General features: G+C 45.0%; 3 protein-coding genes and 1 non-coding gene across 12 annotated transcripts in view; 2 read left to right on the top strand and 2 right to left on the bottom strand.

Moving 5' to 3' along the window:
• PPEF1 (protein phosphatase with EF-hand domain 1) overlaps nucleotides 1-1,850 on the bottom strand; it is a 126,940-nt gene extending 125,090 nt beyond the window's left edge. For 7 of the 9 annotated variants that reach the window (XM_074358948.1, XM_074358946.1, XM_074358949.1 and 4 more), the window contains exons 1-2: nucleotides 1,450-1,849; nucleotides 686-930 (exon numbers count right to left, since the gene is read on the bottom strand). The gene's annotated coding sequence lies outside the window, so the exon portion shown is untranslated. Of the gene's footprint in view, nucleotides 1-685; nucleotides 931-1,449 lie in introns of all 9 variants that reach the window. The other 2 variants (XM_074358953.1, XM_074358954.1) reach the window with 2 other exon arrangements.
• Nucleotides 1,851-1,940: 90 nt separating this feature from the next.
• TRNAV-UAC (transfer RNA valine (anticodon UAC)) lies at nucleotides 1,941-2,013 on the top strand. Its single transcript has one exon. It is a non-coding gene; the product is annotated as a tRNA-Val (tRNA).
• Nucleotides 2,014-3,904: 1,891 nt separating this feature from the next.
• Nucleotides 3,905-23,250, top strand: RS1 (retinoschisin 1). Its single transcript, XM_010954557.3, has 6 exons — nucleotides 3,905-3,956; nucleotides 11,068-11,093; nucleotides 11,690-11,795; nucleotides 17,836-17,977; nucleotides 20,182-20,377; nucleotides 22,366-23,250. The coding sequence occupies exons 1-6, from the start codon at nucleotides 3,905-3,907 to the stop codon at nucleotides 22,516-22,518; spliced, it is 675 nt and encodes a 224-aa protein (XP_010952859.1). The 3' UTR covers nucleotides 22,519-23,250.
• The window catches only part of CDKL5 (cyclin dependent kinase like 5), a 190,763-nt gene continuing 173,864 nt past the window's right edge, over nucleotides 6,592-23,490 (bottom strand). The window contains exon 16 of the mRNA XM_074359946.1: nucleotides 6,592-14,000. Coding sequence (XP_074216047.1) covers nucleotides 13,907-14,000 — 94 coding nt within the window. The 3' untranslated portion in view covers nucleotides 6,592-13,906. The remainder of the gene's footprint in view (nucleotides 14,001-23,490) is intronic.

The raw sequence follows: 23,490 nt of genomic DNA, 5'->3' as shown, positions 1-23,490 counted from the left end.
AGTAGAAGCGGGCCAAAGCGTGCAGTTGTGGGACCCACCCTTAGAGCACGGGCAGACAAAAAGCTTGAGGAAAGGCAAAGCATTCCCAAAAGACAAGCCGAAACACAACTGCTGGGTGTCATTTTAGGCCCAATTCTCAGCGGCCTTGTTTTGAACTAACAAGAGTTTGGAAACAGGTGAAATACACTGATTACTGGGCATCATAGGAGTCATTATGGCTCACTGACTAGCAGGAAACATGGAGCTTTCAGGAATTCATCCTCCAGTTGGTGGCTGTCCACTCATGGTCATCTCATGGCTCCACAATCTAAGTGTCATGTGCTCAAGAGGCCTCTCGAAATGTATCAACCAAAAGGCATTCTAGAAGGGGCCCATGATGAATATTACAGGGAGCTAACTAGGATATAGGAAACCTAGTACTGGAGAACCCAAGCCGGCCTGCCTCTATTTCTGTGGAAAAATTTACATGGCAAATAAATGCCTCCATTTTCCCAACCCCGGAAATCAGAGACAACATTTAGATCCAGAGGACAAAGTGGAGGTGTCTACTCCAACCCATACATTTCACAAAGGGCAATACAGAGGCCTGGGAGGTAAACTGCATTCAAGAGTACACAGCTAGTGAGTAGCAAGGCACGACTACAATCCTGATCACCGCACCTAGATCAGTGTGCCTTCCACCCACCTGTTTCTTCCAGGGGCCTTCCCAGGAAGACACGAGTTGGCTGAAGGGGTTGCTTTCATACAATCAGTGTCACTCCTCCATCATTCTGCCAGCCTCAGAGGAAGACGCCAGGGAAAAGACAGCTGCAGCCTTCAGCCATGTCCAACTCAGCACTTAAGAGGCCCCCCCAAATGGTTTTAAGTGGGTTTTCAAGCTTGCGGATGGCGAGCGATCCTAGGGTGGTGACGAAGATTCATCCAGAAGCACTGGGGAGGACAAATGGCACCGACAATGAAAACCAAGAAATGAGACCATACAGGCGCCCTTCGTAATGAGGGTCCCAGCCCCTTATCTGGACTACAGTCCTGGAAGCACAGCGGGAGGTTCATAGGCTGCGACCCGCACTCTCGCGGGCCCACGCTGGGTTTAACGCTCTGCTCTCACGGTTTTGGAATTCTTACTAATTTATATTCAAGGAACCTGGCATTTTCATTTTGCATTGGGCCCCTGAAATCTTGTGGCCGGTCCTGCTTCATCCCTCCCCACCCCGCGGCCATATAGGGGCGACCTGTCTACATAGGCCCTCACCCCTCCCCCACCCCCACAAATCAGATCAAACAGAAGCGCCGTGAATTTTAGCCCCTCTGGGCCTTCGGAAGGGGAGGAATGCTGTGGAAAAGGTTAGAGAAGCCTATACCCTCGGGCAAGAGGCCGACTGACCAGCTGCCTTTTCCAACCCTGGCAAAATAAAGGCCAATATAAAAATGACCCCCCCCCCGGCTCACCCCCAAACCCCGCGCTGCCTGAATCTCTGGCTCCTAGTGGTGCTCCTGTGCGCCCTGCTCCGGACTCAAGGCCTCCGACGCTGCCGGAAGCGGCTCAGTGTGCCCGTGAGGAAAATGGGGAAGTGCGGGTCCCTCACGAGCTGAGGGAAGCTGCCAGAAGGGGCCGTGCCAGGGGCACTGTCCGCTTCCGCCCGCTGGGCCGACCTCGCCGACGCCCCGGCTGCGGGAAAACTTGGGGACAGGTGAATAAGGGACGGCACTCTCGCCAGGAGGGTAACCCACGCTCCAGCCTTGCCCTGTTCTCAGGGGCGACGTAACCGGCGGGCAGGGAGAGCAAGCCTGTCCCAGGACCCGCCGCGAACACCAAATCTCACAGGCGGCGCCGGGCCACGGCAGGGGTGGAGCTACGGAGAAGGGGCGGGGCTTCAGCCGAGGTTCTGTTTCTCTTGAGACTCTATGAATAAACTAACTATGCAGAGCCTCAGCGTAAGGGTTCCATAGTGTAGTGGTTATCACGTCTGCTTTACACGCAGAAGGTCCTGGGTTCGAGCCCCAGTGGAACCAGGTCAAGAAGACCGCTCTTTTTAGACATACCTTTCTTATTAAGCCTGGATGAAAAGCAGGGAGGAGGTTCTTTTCTTTCCCCATGAAAAGCAGGGACGAGGTTCTTTTCTTTCCCCGTTAAAATTTTTTTAAAATTGTATTTTTCTACTGTTTGGCATGTTTTTATCGCAGAAGCGTAATGACCGATACCCTCTCCTCCTATCCCCGCCGCCCTCGCCCGACCTGGGAAACAGCAGAGTTGGGGGGCCCGGCCGTGTCGTAGTCCCGAGGGCACACTCGCCCCACCCTGGTCCTACCCCTACCTCTCCTTGGGTGCTCCCGGGCGGCCTCGGGAAATCCGGCGCTCGTTGGAACCAAGATCACTTGGCTCAGCCCTTTGCCTACAAACCCGAGCAGGACGGCCCCGCAACCTCCAACTAAAATAGGGCAATACAGCAGCACTTTGACTGCAATTGAATTATTAAAAGTTTATTATTACCATTATTATTAAAGCTTTAACTTTTCATTAAACTCTAAAATACGGAGCAGAGAAAAAAATAGTCCTTTTCTTCTTAATACAGCAGCAGTAGGGTTTGTTGAATAGACTTCGTCTGTTTAATGAAGCCTCTAGCTTGTAGACACCCCCAAAATGCTGATTGAATGACTAAACGTTCCTCTAGTTCCTTTTTGTTCCTGTATTGCTTTGGGAAGTTATTATTCTCTTTCTAATATTGGCCTTTTTCATCTTTGACAAGAGGAATGAAGTAAAGGTGTCTGGGACCCTGGGGGTGAGGAGAGATAGGGGTAGCCAAGAATTTAAAAGGGAAGGGAAAACTCAGTATTTTTCTCTGCATTTTTCCACATAGTTTTACTCATACAGTGTGTAAATTTGTATCCTTATCTAATTCAAGGGTATAACACGTGATTGCCTCTGTTATTATAATCACTTCATTAACTTTCTTTTAACCATCTTAACCATTTTTAAGTGTGTAGTTCAGAAATGCTAAGTATATTCACACTGTTTTGAGAAAGATTTCCAGAACTTTCTCACCTTGGAAAACTGAAACTCTGTATCCATTAAACAACTACTCTTTTCTCCAATCAACTTTATTCTTAATGGCTGTATAATAGTAGCTAATTATGTTAAGCACTATTCTAAGTATTTATACATATATCATTCCATTTAAGCTTCAAACTAACTCTGTGAAGTAGGCATTATTATCACCATCTTACAGATGAGAAAATCGAGGCACGGAGACCTTAAGTAAATTTCCCAAGGTCACATAACAACTGGTTGAGCTGGGATTTGCATCCATTCTGGCTTGGGAATCTGTGCTCTTAACCCTGCCTGCTGCCCTGCCTGCATCCCCTAAGCTTGGCCATGTAGATTGTTTGCAGTATTTTGTTGTTATAAATAACAGCAATGTAAATATTTGTGTATAACTATCACCCCCCTTCCCGCCAAAATTAGTATTTAGCATTTTCCTGAGTGAATAGGTGTGATTTCTGGGAGGGGAATCCATGTCATTTTCATATAATTTGAGAATGTTAGTGCTTATTTGGCAGGAAATTGCTCAAGGTCACCCCTAGAAGATGATGGCAGAGAAAGGATTAAGACCTGGGTCTTCTGATTCTAGTTTCTATTTTCCTCCACTGCTTCCCTTACATTTAAAGATAGAATAAAGCCAATATCTTCCTTTGCTAAACCGACCTCAGTTGACATTAGATTCTTCTCTGAGACTTCCTTGTTGAGGCAGGTAACTATGTGGGTTAACTTAGCGGGGCTCAGCCAAAGCCCTAAGAACTAAGTGGAATAAGATGCTTAATGAGGCCAGTGCTCAAGTTAAGCTCCTGTTCCAAAGGAAGCTCTCCACTTCGATAAGGAAGAGCAGCAGCCAAGGACAAGGGGAGAATGCCACACAAGATAGAAGGCTTCTTGTTTTTACTTCTCTTTGGCTATGAAGGTATGTGCTATCAAACCATTAGCACTCATTAAATACTTAATAATACAATTGAATTAATCATATAGCTGATTAGTGGAAATGCAACTGGAATAATTAAAGTATTATTCATGAGCAAGGCATGCTAATTAATTAATATGTGTTATTAATGAACAACAGTTGTCTTTGTGTGATGCGGTCCTCTTTGTCTCACCACTGGCTTTCTGGTTCCGTGAGGAGCCTTCAAAAATTCAAAGGGTGCTTAAAATAGGACAGAAAGCAGGGTCTCAGAAATTGTGGAAAATCGCTATAAATTGTAACAATTAATAAGAAAGTGTGGTGTATTCTTGAAGGTTTTTAGGCATCAAAGTTAGAGTGATTATAGAATTTAATCTTCCAAAGCAGGACACTACTGAGAGGGGAAGAAGATGCTATTAATAATTCTGCTGGGACAACAGGTGTAAACCAGGCCGGTCCCAGGCAAATCAGGATGTGAGGTCACCCTAGTTTAAATATGGATTAACATAACATACCAAATACCACTGGACACTAATAGAAATAATCCAACTGAGAGTAAGGAATCCCCAAAGACTCCATACACTCAATCATTTTTTAATTTCTAAATATAGCCCCAGCAGGAGTGAAATGCTTAATAAATAAGGAGAAATTAAAGGCAAATCTCTAAAATGTCATCCAATTCGACTTTTAAATTCTCTCTCAATCTTTGAAATAATGTTCTTTCATGCCTCTCTCAACTCTTAAGAACCCATCAACTCAGAATTCCTTTTAAGGTTCATTCTGGACATCAGGAATTGGCTCTTTGTGTTCATTGTGTGTTTATGTGCATTACAGAAAATAAATAGAAAGGGCAGGAAGGAGGCGGCCTCTCCACTCTGCCCATGACCTTGTAGACAGACATGACGAAACTCACACAGAGTCAGAATTCCTGGTTTAAATCATTTCCTGCTCTACTCCTCTACTCTCATATTTTACTGGTAGAATACACACTTTCATGATTCCCCAATCACAACCTTTGTTATTTAGTCACAGTTCTCAATATTTAGAAAGACCTGGAAAAATATAACCCCAGGGTCATTTTGCAAACCTTCAAGATATATTTCTAAGTAGGGGTCATTTCGACCAATTGTCTGGTTTTTTTTTCCCCCTTGCAATTAAGAGTCAGCAACTTGTCCCAGAAACTCTTAATACTTCAAGATGCTTTGAGGGGGGTTGTTGTTTTCCCTTTACTCCTTGTTCTTTCCTCAGCAAGAAAATCTAAACAAAGCTTTTTAAGACTGAGATCCCAATTCCCTTGGTTCTCAGACATCCACAGGGTTCCCCCTCAGATTTCTCTTATTCGTGATTGGCAATGAGATTCATTAGTTCACTGATTCATTCAAGAATCCATTTATATCAGTTCAAGAATCTATTTCTGAGTTCCTGCTACGAGCCAAAAGTTGTGTAAGAACTTGACACATTGGGCAGAACTTTGCTTTCACTGTGCTGACTTGAACAACCCTGCCCTGTGGCCCCTAAACGGGAATAAGCCCTAGAAAAGGTTATCAGGCCACTTTTAAATGAGACCCACGCAGTCAAGGGATAACTAATAAAGACACACTGTCACCAAGCACAGAGCACAGCACTCTTTCCTGTTCTATAGTTTATCAGTCTTTGTGCATGGCTGGGGAGCTCCAAAAATTTCCACGAAGAGCAGAGAATCCCATCTGTGTGGGTGGAATGGAATGTGGTCCAGCAGGTAGGCTTGAGACACTTCTCTTACCCACCTAACCCAGGCCTTCCATCCTCATGGGGCATAATGGGAAAGCCGCCAGCCAAAACCAGCCAGCGTGGCTTGGCGACCTCTGTGTGCTCTACCCTGAGCTAGAGGGATAGACCAGGACACAGAGAAAAAATGCAGGACACAATTGCTGCACTTAATCAGCTTACAATCCAGATAGAGAAATAAGACCAATGCATAGGGGAAAGATGTATTCTACACAACTGGCAACCTGAAGACAAAGGTTCTTTGTCTAATTTACTCTTTGCTCTTTCTGTTCCACAGTGGCAACGGCTCCTTATTAGAATGAAATAAGGTAGATGGATTGACTCCACTTATGCATTGGATGAAGGGTCATTTGGGAATACACAATCATCATAGTAAAGCACTACCTATGTCTTTTAACTGAGGCAGGCTTCTATTTATCTTGCATTGTACATTTTGGATTCAGAGCCGATGATGACTTTTAAAACATCCATCTTATTAAATTATATTGTTCCATTGCTTGGTCATGGCTATTATATAAAAACAAGCCAAAAAATCATCAAGTCTCATTTTGGTGTCCCTCTGCAAGTGTGTCAACCATCAGAGATAGCAGATTTTTTTTTTAAAGCAGCTTTATGGAGGTGTAATTTACATACCATTAAATTCACCCATATTAAAGTGTGCAATTCAGTGGTTTTTAGTATATTTACAGATTTGCAGAGCACACAATCTAATTTTAGAACATTTTTCGTCATCTCGGAAAGAAACCGGTAGACATTAATTACTCACTCCTAATTGCCCCCTCCCCGCATCCACTGGCAACCACTGATCTACTTTGTCTCTTATAGATTTGCCTTTTCCGGACATTTCATTCAAACAGAATCATACAACATATGGTCTTTTGTCTTTCACTTAGCATATGTTTTTGAGATTCATCCATGTTGAAGCATGTACAGATAACAGATTTACTCATGAATATGGTGTCGCCTAAAATAGTAACACTTTCACACAAGAAGCAATTTCCTTCTTTCTTCTTTGCCAGAGGGACATTATTACAGCCTGCTGTCTCTCCTGTGTCTTATTCTTGTTTCTCAAGTAGATTGGAAGCTAGTTATAGACAGTTTTTTTATCATTCATAATTTTATGCTTTCCTTCTCGGCTTCACCTGTTTCCATGCGAAGGAAAACTCCGTAATTAGTGACAGCCAATCAAACCGCCTGAATAATCTTCCCTATTTCTAGTGTGTGTCTAATGGGCACTTTGCTTCCTGTGGTTGCAAGGTACATTTCAAGAAATAGGTATGCTTGAATTTTCTTGCTGCAGTAACAAGCTTAGGTAGTGGCCCTTTGAGCAAAAGGGCCGAATGGCTCCATCTTGCATAAATCTAAGATTGATGAGTGGCAGACGTCGCAGATTCTGGAAACCTGTAACGTGGAGGAATCGCCAAGACGATCTGAGTGGGGAGAAAAACAGGCAACCCCGTAACTGGAATATTTTCCTTTTTCCTTTAAAGTCTGACCTGTTTTCTTTCGCGCATTTCAGCATTGCTATTTTCTGGGATTAGAAGATGTAGTCAAACACGCTTCGTGCTTTTGTTCGCCAGCTTTCAGGTGATTAAACTGTTTCGGGGACGACAGCAGCCACGTCGCTGCTCCCTTGATGACAGCTTTTCCTGTAAAATGCTTGTTGTTCCTTCTCTCTGCTCATTTCCATAAGATCTGGTGCCTCAGAACCCTCAGCTGTCTACAGACAAACGCTTTCTGGGAAGAGGAGCTTGGGAGGGGAAAAACCGCCGGAAATCTATTGGAGCACAGGAGGTGGCTATGAAAATAGGCCTTCTTCATAGGTATCTTCCTCTCCACAGGTAGACGGGCGGAATCTCCAGCCCTTTCCTCTTTGCCTTCTGCTCTGTTTCCGGAGAATTCGGAACCGCTCCGGGCCCACTCATGGACCCGGGTAATGCAAAGGCCCTGAACGCCGTAATTGGAGGGGCCTCGCCTGAATTCTGGGTCTGCTCAGTTGCAGCTGCACAGACTGTCTTCAGTGCCAAGACGCGGCCTCTGGGCCAATTTGGTTTGGTTATTTAAGGCCACTCTGTCAGTGACTGACAAGCCTCTCCTCTGGTCCCCCCAAAAGAGTCTTGGCCCAGTTGATATTGGCCTGACAGGGCCTGACTGCATTTCCGCCACCCCAGCTGTCTCGGAGGTGGAGTGGAAGCGAGTGCCTTCTGGATTAACAGCCCTAAAATCAACGAGATGCCCATTCCTCACCTACTTCGCAGCTCTTGGGGAGCAGCTGTGGGACTGACGCTACGGCTTCAGGGTCACATTAACTGCGAGGAGCACAGCCTTTCTGGGCTTTCCCCTGAGCTCCAGAACCATTTACTAGGATAAGAAATAGAGAAAGGAGAACAATCCTAGGAAGGATATAATGAGTTTAATGTTTAAAAAAAAACTATTTACTGAAGTATAACATACATACATTTAAGTGTAATATATATATGGACGAGCACAAGTAAATGTACAGCTCAGTGAATTTTTACCACTAAACATACCCAAGTAACCAGCACTCAGATCAGGTAACAGAACTTTACCAACACCCCCAGACACCCTCCCTGGGCTTCCTCCTTGCTACTCCCTGCCCCAAGTGTGACCAAGACCCTAATATCTAGTGGGCATAGACTACTTCTGTCTGTTTTTGTACATTTTAAGTGGATTCATACAGTATGTCCACTTTACCATATGACTTTCCACTATTTGACATTGTGAGGAGTGGCCATATGGTGGTGTGGAGTTGTAGGCTGTCCATTTTCATTGCAGTATAGTGTTCCACTGTGTGAGTTTACCACATGTATCCAATCTACTCTTGATGGACACATGAGTGATTCCAGTTTGCGGTTTTTACAAATATTGCTACTACAGATAATCTAGTACATGTTTTTGTTTGTTGGAGAACATTTGTATTCATTTCTAGTCGGTAAATACTTAGGAGTAGAATTGCTGGGTCATAGGGCACATCTATGTCCAGCTTTTGTATAAATGGCCAAAGAGTTTTTCAAAGAGGTTAGACCAACTTATATACTCCACCAGCAGCAAATGAGAGTTCAGGTTGTTTCATGACCTGGCCAATACTTGGTTGGGTCCAGTTTTAGATAGTAAGAGATATCTACAGGGAGATATCCAGTAAGCCATTCAATGCATGTGTTGGGATCTGGGGTTTAGTAACATTTATGGTGGGGGGGCGGGGGTAGAGGAAACAGAGCTCTCGAGTCTGAGAAGGATTATTCAGAGTGGTGGGAAAAGAAACAGGTGAGCAGTGTGATGAATGCTAAAGGAAACTGGGAGGGACTGACAGCACCCTACACCACAGCTTGAAGATGTAAGGTCGGTCAGTGTTGGGAGGAGTCCATTGGATGTGAAAGTGAGAGTCGTTGGTAACTTGCTTTGCCAGCACAGGGCTTGGCCTCCTACCCAGATGGTGCTCCTTAGCCTTCTTTGCTCCCTGAGAGGGTCACTTCTACCCATAGCAGGTGGGCCAAGGAGTCTCTAGGAATGAATCACCAGAGGATGAGGGCACAGGAGAGACAGCGGTTTGGTGATCACAGTTGAGCGGTGACCGTGAACCTGCCCAGGCTAAAAGATATGCTCCCTCGCCTCCCCTTATAGCCTATGTCTAACCCAGCAGAGTACTCACCATGTGCATGGTCCAGTGTTCTGTGTTCTCCTGGGTTCTCAAGTCCCTTGTGGGCAGAGAGCAAGGCTTCCATTTCAGAAGGCCCAGGCTTTGGTGCAGGGCCAGGCACACAGTGGACACGCAAAGGTTGTGTGTGGAACAGGTACATAGGTATTATTTAAATAAAGGCACAATTTGAAAAAAAAAAAAAAAAGCTTTATAATTCTGATGAAAAGGATGAGACCATTTCTTTACTCTCCAAAACAATCTGAAAGTTTTGGGTGGGTATCAGATTCAATTTTTAGATAGGAAAGGGGTTAAGGAGGGACTTTTATTTCTACCGTCTACACTCAGGTTTTAAGATTTTTATAATAGATATGTGTTCCTTTTGTAATCAGAAATGAAAGCATCTGTTTTGTTGAAAATGGGAATTGGAGCTTTGGTGTATTAAGCCAGCACTGTCTAGTGGAACCTTCAGCAATGATGAGAATGTTCTGTATCTGTGCTGTCTGATATCATAGCCTCTAGCCACATGTGGCCAATAAGCACTTGAAATGTGGATAGTGTTAATAAATTTAAATTCAAATATCCATATGGGACTAGTGGCTACCTCATTGGACAGTGCAGCTTTAAACAATCAACTTATGCTAATACCTACAAACTCTTTTCCTATTAAATTGTGCATTCATTCTATTTATTCATACTTCTATAAAGATAGGTTATATGTAAAATTTTGCACATTTTCAATTTTCCCACATCACTCATATGGTATTTACACTTTGATTATGGTTTGATATTTCCTGTACGTAATATACAAACCTAAAAAATTTTTTTAAACAATGTCTTAATTTTAAATCACCAGAATGCATCCCAGTGAGGGAACTGGGAATCAACTCCTGAAGAGCACATTTAGCAGACAAACCATGATGATTATGATGGAAAGTTAACAAGTAAAGGGGAAAACTCTCACTGACAATGTTAAGTGGAATAAGTCGTAAACCTACAACACTGTGTAGATAGGGTCTCAAGTGCATTCTATTTTTTTATTTTTAAATTTATTTATTTATTTATTCAGGCACAAGTCTCACTGAAATGTTGATAGTTATATTTATATACTGCATCCAAGATGTGGAATTAACTTTAGCTCATTAAATGGATATTTCTTCTTTTTTAACTTTTAAAAAAAATTTATTTTTATTTTGGGGGGGAGGTAATTAGGTTTATTTATCTATTTATTTAATGGAGGCACTGGGGATTGAACCCAGGATCTCGTGCCCACTATGCATGTGCTCTACCACTGAGCTGCACCCTCCCCCACCTCAAGTGTATTCTTAAAAATTTGCAGAGAAAGAAAGACAGGAGAGATTTACAGTGAGATATTAACAGTGTTACCTTTGGTTATTAAAAAATACATAGGTGCTTTTTTTCTCTCTCTGCAACATTAACATATTTCCCAAAATTCTACAATGAACAAAAATAATCAACATCATCCTTGTCTTTCTGTTTAATTTTATGGTCCCTAGTTCCTCAGCAGCTGTGGGTATTTTTTTCCGGTACATACTTAGTTTGACTTCTGCCAGAAGGGGCTTTGTTAACTTTGACATGACTATTTTCATTTCGCTCTTCCATGTAACGAATCATTTTGTTGAATTTCTCTTTCCTTTTTTAACTTAATTTTTCATCTCTTGTCCTTTCGCACAGCCACACTGGGATTATCGTCTACTGAGGTATGTTACAGTAAGAAGGCTGGAATTTATATGGATACCGTTTTTGAAGATTTTCCTAGCCAAACACAATATATAAGATTATCACTTTTTTAAAAGTGTAGTTTTAAAGGTATTTTTTTTTCTGGTAGCGGCAATAGTGCATTTTATCTGGAAAAGCTCCAAGACTGGTGTTTTAATGAAAGAAGACAAGTAAAACAGGTCTTAAATCAGATGGCATAATCTTGAATCCAGCACCTTTTAAAACGGGATCCCCAGAGGGGACCTCCAGGAGATGTGAGGAGCTTAACCTCTGACTAGGGCTCCTCGAGCCCCTGAAGATAACTATTATGGGGTGGACACAGCCCTCTACATAGGTGTGTCTGTGAGATTTTTAGCTGGTCACCCAACATCTGTTTATCTAGACTCAAAGATGAGTGGCAACTGTGTGTGTTAAAGTGGATTCATTATTCAGTTGTGCTGGTGGAGTGTGAAAGCCACTGCAAACAACAGGAAATGAACGAGCAAGGTTTTTGAATGCAAGCTTTTCCGGTGGTGCTGACCCCAGGTGCCTTTAACTGTGACTTTTCTGACGCTTCTGCCCCTCTGGCTCCCTGCAGGATGAGGGCGAGGACCCCTGGTTCCACAGAGCGTGCAAGTGCGATTGCCAAGGAGGTGCCAATGCCCTGTGGTCTGTGGGCACCACCCCCTTAGACTGCATACCGGGTGAGTGTCCCCTCTCCTTGGGGCACCAGATCCTTGGGGTATCCTTGGGAACACCCTGTTTCTCCTTTCTCTTTTCTCCCTGCTGAATTAAAGCCCCTGAAAGCCACACTCTGGGTTTTCTCCAGTTGGCCTCTAAGCTTCAGATCTCAATGGCCACTGCTCCAACAAACTGCACTGAAATTACTGTTCAGAACAGCTTCCTGGGTCTCTCCTTGGTCTGGGTGAGATGGTAAGATGGCACCTAACTTTCAACAAAAGAGATTAATGGAATTCATTGGAAATAAACTAGTGGTCAACAGCAGTTTTGAGAAGAGCATAGGCTTTTGAGCCAGAAAGACCAGAGTTGGAATCCTGGCTGCATCATTTTTTAACTCTGGGACTCCCACCGTGGCCTTTTTCTGTCAAACGGAGGTAAGCCCCCTGTGCCCGGGTATTTATCACTCACCAAACCACCACCGGCTGCCCCACATTCCCAGCCCCCTCACAGTCAGGTGGCCTCACAGGGTTCCAGCCAAAGGGAGCAGGGTCTCCTTTCCCTGCTTGAGAAAGTGACTTCTCCTTCAGCCTGGGGGCCGGGAAGGTTAAGTGGAACACAACCCCTGCCGACCCACAACAGGTGAATCACCTGAGTGAAAAATAAACCTGTTGTGCTCAGCCTCTGAAATTTCTGTGACAATTTGTTCTGCAGCATAATAGCCTTTCCTACTAATATGAATGCCTTCCTCTAAAGCAGGGGCCAGCAAACTTTGTCTGTAAAGGACCAGACAGTAAATATGTGTGGCCCTATGGGCCATAGGGTCCCCACACCTCAACTGGAAAGCAGCCAGACACAATTATGTAAATGCATGAGCAGGGCTGTGCTCCAATAAAACTTTATATACAAAAACAGTCACCGAGCCACATTTGGCCCAAGGGCCACAGTTTGCGGACCCTGCTCTAAGGAGTTGTTGTGAGGACTAAATCAGATGAAGCATTAAAGCATCTTGTCCTGTGTCTGGATAGTATCTGTAAAGGACCAGCTACAAACAGTAGCTCCTTTACCTCATGCCCCCTGTGAGCTCACACTGACCTTCAGAGGCTTGGGCGGCCCATCAAACGTCTGCAGTGCTCAGTATTCACCGCAGCGCACAGCCTCTTTCGCTGCAACTGTCCTTGACACCCCTTCCAGGGTTATGACGGTGCCAGGCCCCATCACTCACTTTACATAATCGCCTAAGAATAGCTCCGGAGAGAGGTTTGTGTGTAGTATGTGAGCTTCTCTTCATTCCTTCACTGAATTGGTATTAAAATAGCAAATTGTGGGGCGGGGCAGAGAGGGGTAGTCTACAATGGCTTTTACTGCCTCTGTTTCCATATTTACTAAAGGGGTAGGAAGTGGTTTCTGGGCTAAGTCTTCTGGAAGGAAACAGTGGGGGCCTGGGAGAGAGGAAAGCAGTAAGTGCGGATGAGTTGGGTGGGCTTCTCCCCTGGGAGGACCTCCCACCTCAGTTCCACAGGAGCTCCTGCAGCCATTCTGTGCTGGGGTGATGGGCCCAGGAAAGACCAAAGCACTCTCCTTAAGAATCCATTTAGAATTCAATTCCACCCTCTTTCATCCTGTGCCTATTATGTGCCAGGAACTGATGGGGAGACAAAGCTGAACCACCGTCTCTACCCTGGAGGTGTTGACTGTTTAGTGGAAACAAACGTCCTCTTCACTAGAGATAGGAGACCTATTGGAATTCCAGTCCAAGGAAGCTCTTTCTAAGGAGAAATTGGAAGAGATTATTTATACGGATTGACCTCATTGACCCAATTACCTGTGCAGCTGAGGAGGGCTGTGTGTTTGAGTGTGAAGATGACCTGGGCTGCCCAGGCTGTCTCCCTCCAAATTGTCATGAACTTGAAGTTCTGAAATCAGAAATTCTTTTAGCTTAAGTGTTCTCCTCTCCCTGTTAGTGTTTTTTGGTTTGGTTTGGTTTGAACAACACAGAATTCCCAGGAAGGTAAAAAATGCAACCTTAGTGTTAAATGGTTGACTCATTCATGTCAATAGGTTTTTCCATGAAAGACATGATTCCGGGCAGCAGGACTAATCACAACCTTCCAGAAATCACTTGCCCATCAGTGCCTCAGATCCTCATTGGAACGTCAAGAACGCTGCCTGGTTTCTCTCGATTCGTAGCATGAGCGCTTCTACCAGAGCCCGCCTTAGGAGGGAAGAGCCTAGAAAGCACAGAAGCACAAGGAGGGTTGTTCAGAGCTGCTGGGAGGTGCTCACAGCTGCGCACTGGCTGTTACTGCCCGGGAGTCCCCCTCCACAGAGCAGAAGGTGACTGGCCAGGTGCATTATGGCCTCCTAATCTCTGGCTTAACGCTATTACACTAAAAGGTCTGTCTTTTCCACAGTTGAGACAAGATTACCTCATCATTCTGAGAGTGGGGAGTAGGGGAGGGGAGGTGTCAAAGTATAAGAAATCCAATGACTCAACACTTTCTTATAGTCCAGATTTTATATTTCCACATTATATTCAAGTTTATTCTTCTATAAATATTCTGTATTCCACTATCTCATCATATAGACTCAAGTCTAATACATGTGCATAAAAATAGTCACATCTCTCTTGTTAAGAATGGCCTTGAACTCTCTTTATGTTTCTTTAGATTAACATTCTTTATAAGCATGTCTGGCCTTCGGGCCAACAAATTGAGAAATTATCTACTGAATAAGAATGGCTAGTATGTTAAGTGTGCATAGCCTGGATTAGCAACACATTATGACTCTGCCTTTATCCATCTAATTATCAGATCATCGCTCAGAAGACACTTGTGCCACATAAGATGCAGGTTTTTCCTTAAGAGTAAAATGAGTGTAAGGGGAGAGGGTATAGCTCAAGTGGTAGAGTGAATGCCTAGCATGCATGCTGTCCTGAGTTCAATCCCCAGTACCTCCTCAAGAATAAATAAATAAACCTATCTCCCTCCACTAAAAAAATAAAGAGTAACATGTGTAGAAACAGGCTTCATAGTTTATAGTAACAAACCTCCATTGGGCAGAAAACGTGGGAAGGACACATTCTTTGTGTGTGAAGAGGGTCCCTTTAATTCCTCCATCAACATTACTTATGTTGCTTAATACCAGTATTAACAGGTATATGCATGCAACTCAAGAAGACATGAATATACCCTCACAAACTCACCCTATTACACCAGTATTAGCTGCTGCATTTTGGTTAGGCATGACAGGCTCGACACTCTACCAACACTGTTTCAAGTAATCCCAAAGCAACTTTACAGAGGCAGGGACTACTGTTGTGCCCATTTCACAGATGAGGAAACTGAGACCCAGAGAGGTTGAGCAGCTTGTCTAAGCTCACGCAGAGGGAGAATAGAATCCAATCTCAGGTCGCATTGGCTCTAAACAGGCGTTCTTGAACTGGGCTGCCCATTACAGTCACCTGCAGCTTTGCCCCATGCTCTGGTCCTGCCCCAGACCAATAACATCTGAATCTCTGGGGGTATGGCCCAAATACCAGCACTTCTGTAACTGTCCAGGTGATGTCCTGGTTGAGATCCATCGCAGAATTTCTGCTTTGTGCCCTGGGCCAAACCACTGGATTTCTGGGTTAGCAGCTGAGGAGCTGGAGGTGCCAATGCCTGAGACAGGAGCACTGGACTGGGGGTGGGCTTGGTGCTTGGATGCTGAAGGGCTTCGTTTGGGACATATGCGTGTAAAGCCCCTTTGGATCACCCAGATGAAACTGGTCACCTGGAAATATTTAGGGGGCAGAGGGATGGAGCTTGGGGCCTGGGAGTCAGATCACTGGCTGCCAGATGCTGGCTGAAGCCATGGGGATGATGAGCTTATTGCCTCCCCTGGAGAGTGTGGGCAGGATCCATGTCTGGACAAACCCTCACAGGTCTCCAAAGCTATTGCCACTGGCCAGGTCCCTGCAATGTCACTCCGAACCGGGCTAATTGGGAAGAAGTAGGAAAAGACATGTGAGGGGAAAATAGAGAAAGAGCAAAATGCCAAGGATAAAGCGATCGGGAGAGGTGGCGATGGCTTTTCCTTCCCCTCTGCCTCCTCCCTCTGAGCTGTTGGCCTTGGAGCAAGAAAAGCGGGGTTCAGGATGGAGGGGCCCTAGAGACATCCATGGTTAGAACTGAAGCGGCAACCAAGGGCCCAAGTGAAACCCAGCTTTCCGATGCTTAGGTCTCGTCCCTCCTCCCAGTGGCACGGGCTAGACTTGTCTTCCAGGTCAGAGGGGAGTTGAGGAGGTAGAGGAGACCCCAAGGCCACAGGCATCAGGCCCCCTGAACCCTCCAGCCAACAAAACACCTTCCCCGGTAAGCCAAGGTTTCCTGGAAACTGCATTCTTAGCAAGCCCTCCCGATGATTTGGCCACACAAAGCATGGTGGAGTGGCCCAGAAAGCACTCCCCCCACTGAAGCTTCGGATACTTGATAGACTACAAATACCGTCCCCTCGCCTCCAGCCCCACTAAGCTGCAGCTACTGGTGGGAGCTGGCCCTGTCCGGTGCCCTGGGCAGAAAGGCAGTTAGTCACCCTGGCCGGAGGCCTGAAGCTATCCTATCTTCCGTCTCTGGGGTCAGGGCATGACTGTCCCTGCAGGCATTCTGGAGCCTCAGGATGGCATTCAAGCTTTTGCACGAGTCATTCAGCTTTACTGATTTTGAAAATTATCCTCCAGAAATACCTCAGCACTTGTTTTACTGATGAAGGTGATGATGCCCCAGTAGATATGCTCAGCTTTTCACTCTGTACTCAAATTTCCACATGGAAAAAAGTAATATGATCTGTCTTACTTGAAGTTTCTCATTCACAATTGGAAAACCAGGAGAATGTATTTGCCTAAGTTTATCATTTGTTTTGTAAAGAAATTCAGCTAGAGCCTGGGTTTGGTTATAAATTAGAGACCTCCTAAATAGTGGCTTGCTGAATTAGGAGTTTTGCTTTAGGGCATATGGTAAAAAGAATAGGGGTAAGGAGTTGCTTAAGGATATCAGGGCTGAGGTCTCTTGAGTTCTCTGGGTCCTACCCCCATGGTGCAAGATAGTTACTGTTGCACCAGCCATCAGGTCTTCCTTCTAAGCAACAAGAAGAAAGAGGGGACAAGTAAAACCTGATCAGAAATCCCCAGCAGACATCCTCTTATATCTCACGGGTCAGAAACTGCGTCACACGGTCACTTCTAACTGCAAAGGCGGTTGGGAAACTGACTACATTGTGGCACCCAACAAAACTTGGGTTCTTTAGTCAAAAAGAAGGGGAGAAGGGATACTGGGTTGCCAATTGGCAGTCTCTGACCAGGTAACTCAACACTAAATGTGAGGGGAAATATATGAGAAGCAGCAGACAATTAACAGAACCAACTTCGACTATTGTTATTTGGAAAAAAGCAGTTCATCAGTTCTTTTTTCAACAGTCACTTAGGCGCATTTCACCATGCGCCCCAACTTTTTTTTTTATTAGACTAGTGAAAGAACCTCAATTTACAAGTGGGAAGTCAGTCTTAATATATAATTGCCCTTCTTGCCTCTCACCATTGTTTTGTTCCTATAATTGGCATCATACGCTGCCTGAGGACAATTAAGGACCCTGATGTCATCAAGTGGGATGGCTAATCTGTGTTAATGAGGAAAATAAAGCGTATGGAATTTAAATATATTTTGCCGCAAGCCTCTTGGTTTTTAAGTTTCTAAGTTTGTGGAGGAGGTAAAGTATTTCTCAGAATTCCCCGCCCCCACCCCCACCCCCCACCTCCAATGAGGTTGCCATAGAACTACTTCCCTCTGCTTTTGTGGATGCTGTCTCTATGGCAATCCCTTTACTTCATCTTCACTTTCTTCTCGCAAGAGCAGTGAATAAGATGAAGACCCAGTTCTGACTATTGTGAACGGCGTTGACAAGTAAAATATCCTCCACCTTCCAAAGTGTGAAGGAGAGGGTCTCATCTGTCCCTTCAGTCATGTCGTGTTTGTTGAGTCTTGCTATGCGATAGGAGTGTTTTAATGTGCATTGTTTTTCCTTTCCCAGAATGCCCATATCATAAGCCCCTGGGTTTCGAGTCAGGAGAGGTTACACCAGACCAGATCACCTGCTCCAACCTGGAGCAGTACGTGGGCTGGTATTCCTCGTGGACCGCCAACAAGGCTCGGCTCAACAGTCAAGGCTTTGGGTAAGCAGTGCAGGCAGCTCGGTGATTTTTTTTTCATGTAATTTGAAAGAGTAGGTCTCTGTAATAAATAAATGACACTGCTTTTATTTATTCAACAATATTAACTGAGTGCCTTCCACGTGCCAAGGACTGTGGATACAACAGTGAACACGGTGGATGGGCTCCTCACCTTCAAGAAGCACACAGTTTAGAGGGGGTACTCTAAGCACGTTGTCACACAACTGGTCAGCTGGTAAATGTGATGAGTGCTATGGAGGAGATGAAGAAAGAAAGACCTAGTCTGTTGGAAGCACCAAGGAAAGCTTTCTAAGGAAAGGACATTTCACCTGAGAATTTCAGTTGGCCAGGTGGGGAGTTTGGGGTGGGGGTAGGCACAGGATGCAGCAGGTGCAAAGGCCCTGAGTTGGGAAGATCCCTCAAGCACATGGATGAGCACTGTAAAGGCCAGCAAGGTTATAGCACAGGTGAGAGAAGGCTGGAGAGGTAGGCAGAAGTCAGATGGTGCAGGGCCATAAGTCATCTTAAGGATTGTGGTCCTTATTTTAGGGATAATGGGAAGACCTTGACTGTGCATTAGTTAGAATACAGGTTTGTGCTGCTGTAACAAAGAGCCCCAAAATACAGAGACTTAATCAACGTGGAAGTGATTAGGCAGTCTAGGGTTGTTATGGCAGCTGGATGGTACTAGGGACCCAGACTCTTTCACCTTGCTGTTCTCTTATCCTTAACATGAAGTTTCCATCTTGGGGTCCAAGATGGCTGCTCTAGCTTCCACTATCACATCCATGTTCCCATCAGTAGGGAGAAAAGAAAAGCAGAGTGTGCACACTTTTCCTTTAAGGATACATATATAATCCTACTGGCCACTTCTGCCCACATCTCATTGATCAGAATTTGGTTAAAGTGTCCCACTGAGCTGCAAGGGAAATTGGGAAATGTGATCTCAGCTGGGTGACCACCTGCCCAGAGAAAACTCAGGAGTTCTATTACAAAAGGAAGATGTGAAGAGGTTACTGGGAGACAAGTAGCAGGCTCGACCAGAGCAAGATTTGAAGTTGAGGAGTATCACAATCAGGTATGTGTTTTGAGTAAAATCTTCTGGCTCTTGTGGTAAGAGCTGTTTAGTGTGGAGTAGGGGTGGGGGGTAAGGGCGAGGAGGGTCACCGGGTTGACGAGTTAAGTAAGCTACAACAGCAGTCCAGGCAAGAACTGAGGGTGACGTGGTTTAGAGTGGTGACAGGGAAATGGAAAGAAGTAAATGACTCTGAGAAACATCTGGAGATGGAGCCAATAGATGGACTGGATGTTGAGGTGACAGAGAGGAAGAGGTAGCATTCAGAGAGATGAACATTGGAAGGAGGGTTTGGGTGAGGAGAATTAGGAGCTCTTTTTAGACATGTTTTATGGGAGATGCTGTATGGCACCCAGGAGAAGTTGTCTAGCTAGCAACTGATTCTCAGGATTTGGAATTTAGAAAAGGTCTGGGATGGACGCAAAAAGTCACGAGCCACCCAAGGAGCAAGTCCAGAACTAGAAGAGAAGGCAGCCAAGGGTTGAGTCCCGAGAAGCTAATTAACACACACACACACACACACACAGTACACACATAAACTATAGGTTTCCACAACTTACAAGGGATATAAGTAAACAATAAATCAGTTCCTTTAGTGGTTGCTTGGCTTTACAATTGTGAAAAGCCCTTCCAGAGCCACTTGGTTCAGTGTTCTGCACGTGGTAGGCAGTCTCTGAAAGCCATGGATGACAACACCTGAAGGAGACGCAAATAGGTCTGAAGAGAGTGAAATTAAAGGAAAATAAATTTATAGAGAAAGAACACCAGGAGAAACTCATGAAAAGGGAAGGGGGCCGGCAAGTGCAATAACTAAGCACTCCCATGTTTTGAAGAAAGACATGCTCAACCACACCCCAAAGGTGATTTCAGCTACACTTGAAGGCATTTCTTTGACAAATTAGTTGAATCTGGCAATTTTTCCTTGGGCGGTGGAGGTGCAGGGAGAGAGAGAATGATGCAAGTATCACTTTTTGGAGACAAGCCTCCAGGTGTTTAAGCAATGGGAGCTCAGGCTGCCTGAGCCTTGCGGGGGGCTCTTCAGGTGCTGACATCCCCTCAAAAGACACACCTGCTGGTTCTTTGGAGGTGCCCACGGGGAAAGGCTCCTGCTCATTTGCTGTGTCACCCGCAGGTGCGCCTGGCTCTCCAAGTTCCAGGACAGCAACCAGTGGTTACAGATAGATCTGAAGGAGGTCAAGGTGATTTCAGGGATCCTCACCCAGGGGCGCTGTGACATCGATGAGTGGATGACCAAGTACAGCGTGCAGTACAGGACCGATGAGAGCCTGAACTGGATTTACTATAAAGACCAGACCGGAAACAACCGGGTAAGTCGGCCTTACCCCCAAATCAGTTTCAGCTCTCCCCACCACCCTACCCACCGCTTGGGAATGCCCCTTCCACTCCTGTCCTGGTGTTGCTGTCAGTGCCAGAACACTGACCGCAGGGTATGGTAAGTCACTGGTGCTTCTTCCCAACACCGTCTGCCCTCTGACCAGGAGGCACGGATCTTTTCTTGAATCCCAGGTGCTTAGCAGTTTGAGAATGAACACCACTTACGTGTACAAATCTTTGTCTGAATTCACCCATCAGCTGAGAGTTGAATAATCAAGACTAGTCATTTGGATTACTCTGAATTCACTGGACTTTGAACACTTTGCTGCATGGATCTGACTTGATCTGCTACTGATGTGGCTAGGTCCTTGTCCTTTTCCATAGATGTGGCCTCTCCTTACTATTGACTGAGACCAACAAGTTAGCCACTAAACTGTGTGAACAGTTAAAAGGATTCCAGCAGAGCCGACAGAGTCACTTAACCTTTGAGCAACTTTATATCCTGATCTCTGAGGGCTGAGGCTCAAGTCTTGTTCATCATAGACTGAACACAGTAGGCTCTGGATTTTATATTTTTTATATATATATACACACACACAAATATACTATATATACACATTCATATGTATACATATAAAATATATAATCAATATTATATATATGTACATATGTCTGAGAGTGAGAACTTCCCTTCGGTAACTGGGACATTTCATCACGTTAAGTAGACATGTGCAGCTCAACATCAGAAGGCTCTGTACTCTCTGATGACAATTTGTACAGCAAGACATTCATGAGTTGAGATTTCAAGGAGTTTGAACGCAATAGGAAAAACCATCTTGATACTTGGACATTTTATTTCATTTTTATTCCTATCTGTTGGCTTTTCAAAAAGATATATGAGAATTCTTTTTCAAGCCCTGTCTGTTTCTGAAGGTCTTTACAGTCCCTTCCAAAGAAGCACTCGACTCTGACAGTTGTATGATCTGAAGAAGCCTGTTTGATCCTCCCTCTTCACTTGGCTCCTGACTTGAATAGGATGAAGGGCAAACAGCTGAGAGAAGGGGATGCAGGGTGTTGGTATTGGAAAGAAAGGCAAGGTCACGGCAGCTCTTGTTTTGTGGATGGATGAGGTCAATGTGGCAGCCAGATTTTTTCAGGAGATACTCCCAGAAGGAAATGAAATGTTCTGGTGTCATTCAGCAGAGCACTAAGACTCTGGAAAGAGTGCAAAGAATGGCTCCTTTGAAAATATAGCCAAATATCCACTGTACCTTATGTTACAGCCACTGCATCATGGTATGTTACATCCCCGAAAACAGGAAGCAAAGCCTTTTTCTATTTTGGGCACTGCCCTCCCACTTCCAGAATCTTCTCTCTAGTTTTTATGTCTTTTTCTCTTTATAAAACATTTTCCAAGTCTAAAAAGTACTTGCCATTTGTATCGATGTAGACACAGACAGTTAAACTTTGGCTCACAACTTCAGAGCCAGCTCACAAGTTTTCACTCAAGCCCCACTTTGGATACCTTTGGAACATGGGGACATTCCTCTTTTAACTGTCATGTGGTCCTTTTCAAAACTCTTGTCAAAATTCAAAGGATTACATCACAAAACTGGTGATAAGAATCAAGAGGCATCGTCTATCAGCGCCACCCAATAGAACTTTCTGCAATGAAGGAAATGTTATTGTCTGCAGTGTCCAATATGGCAGACACCCGTCACAGGATTGAACCATGGATACTGTGACTGAGGAAGTGAATTGTTATCTAATTTTAATTTATTTAAATTGATGCTCAGAGCATGTAGGTGTTGCCAATCACTCAAGGTCAGGTTTTTGGGGGCTCATCAGCAAATTTGCTGCCCTTTAAGCACTGAGATTTTCCTTAGTCAAAATTTGGGGCCAACTCCAGACAGGAATCCGTCTTCCTTCTCTCTCTCCTGCTGTGATGGTGACAGTGACAGGATTTCCTCCCTCTCTTTAGGTTTTCTATGGAAACTCAGACCGAACCTCCACAGTCCAGAACTTGCTGCGACCCCCCATCATCTCCCGATTCATCCGGCTCATCCCGCTGGGCTGGCACGTCCGCATCGCCATCCGGATGGAGTTGCTGGAGTGCGTCAGCAAGTGTACCTGATGCCTGCCCCAACTCGGTGCCTGCCTGGGTTCCAGCAGGGGAGGGTGTAGGGCTGCCCCCAGGGGAACGCTGACCTATCACTGTGACCAACAGGGCTGTATCTTACAGGCTGTCTTCAATGCAGAGCTGGGCAGAGAATACTTCTTTTTTAAGATATAGTTTCTAATTTCAGTGAAAGAAAAAGAAAATGAACTTATTCCACACTCAGGGCCAAAGAAAATAAGAACAAAGAAAATGTCCCTAAAAGAAATTTTCAAGCAAAAGCCTAAGGAGCAGGTCTAATTTGCTGCTCTCAGTTTTTCTAGTTTTTTGGTCTCAGTGACTCTGTGAAAGGTGCAGTCACAGGGGAATGCAAAGCAGCTCTGATAATTTGAAAATTCTTCCGCTTTACCACGTTCAAAACAGGAACAGACAGTTTCATAAAGCATTGCTTTGAACGCAAAGGGGGAGCGAGTGTGTGATTTCTTCGAGCTTAGTTAAGCTTGTCTTCATTACATCATGGCCTTTTAGGACTTCAGAGCACTGGGTAGGCAGAGTGAAAGGTTTTGGGGTGACTGGGTGGAGCAGATGAGTATGGTGGGTGGGAGTCCACATCCCAGTCTCCTGCGTGTCATGCATGACCAAACACCTCAGGTGGGGGGGCCTCCCCTGCTCTGAGCCTTCACCCCTCAGCCCCTAGCCCTGCACAAAGCAACTGAAGGAGGTCCAGGGTGCTCATCACACACAGCTCCATTCTGCGCCCCACTCAGGCACATCGGTCTGTGGTCACTATTTAGGTGAATACATGGGACAGGCTACACATGTAAGTAGCCAAGCTTCCCTATATTTAGGAACCCCAAATGACCAGAACACATCAGAATTTCCTTTATCTAGGGCTATCATTTTTCAACAAGCTTAACACTTTGGAAACAGTTGGCCAAGGAGCTATCACTGGCTACACAGAGGCCCACCAGCTGAGTACACTTCATAGGA

The sequence above is a fragment of the Camelus bactrianus genome, chromosome X, assembly GCF_048773025.1.
Source record: "Camelus bactrianus isolate YW-2024 breed Bactrian camel chromosome X, ASM4877302v1, whole genome shotgun sequence".
NCBI lineage: Eukaryota > Metazoa > Chordata > Mammalia > Artiodactyla > Camelidae > Camelus > Camelus bactrianus.
The sequence above is the reverse complement of the archived record's forward strand: the minus strand, read 5'-3'. Positions and strand labels throughout refer to the sequence as shown.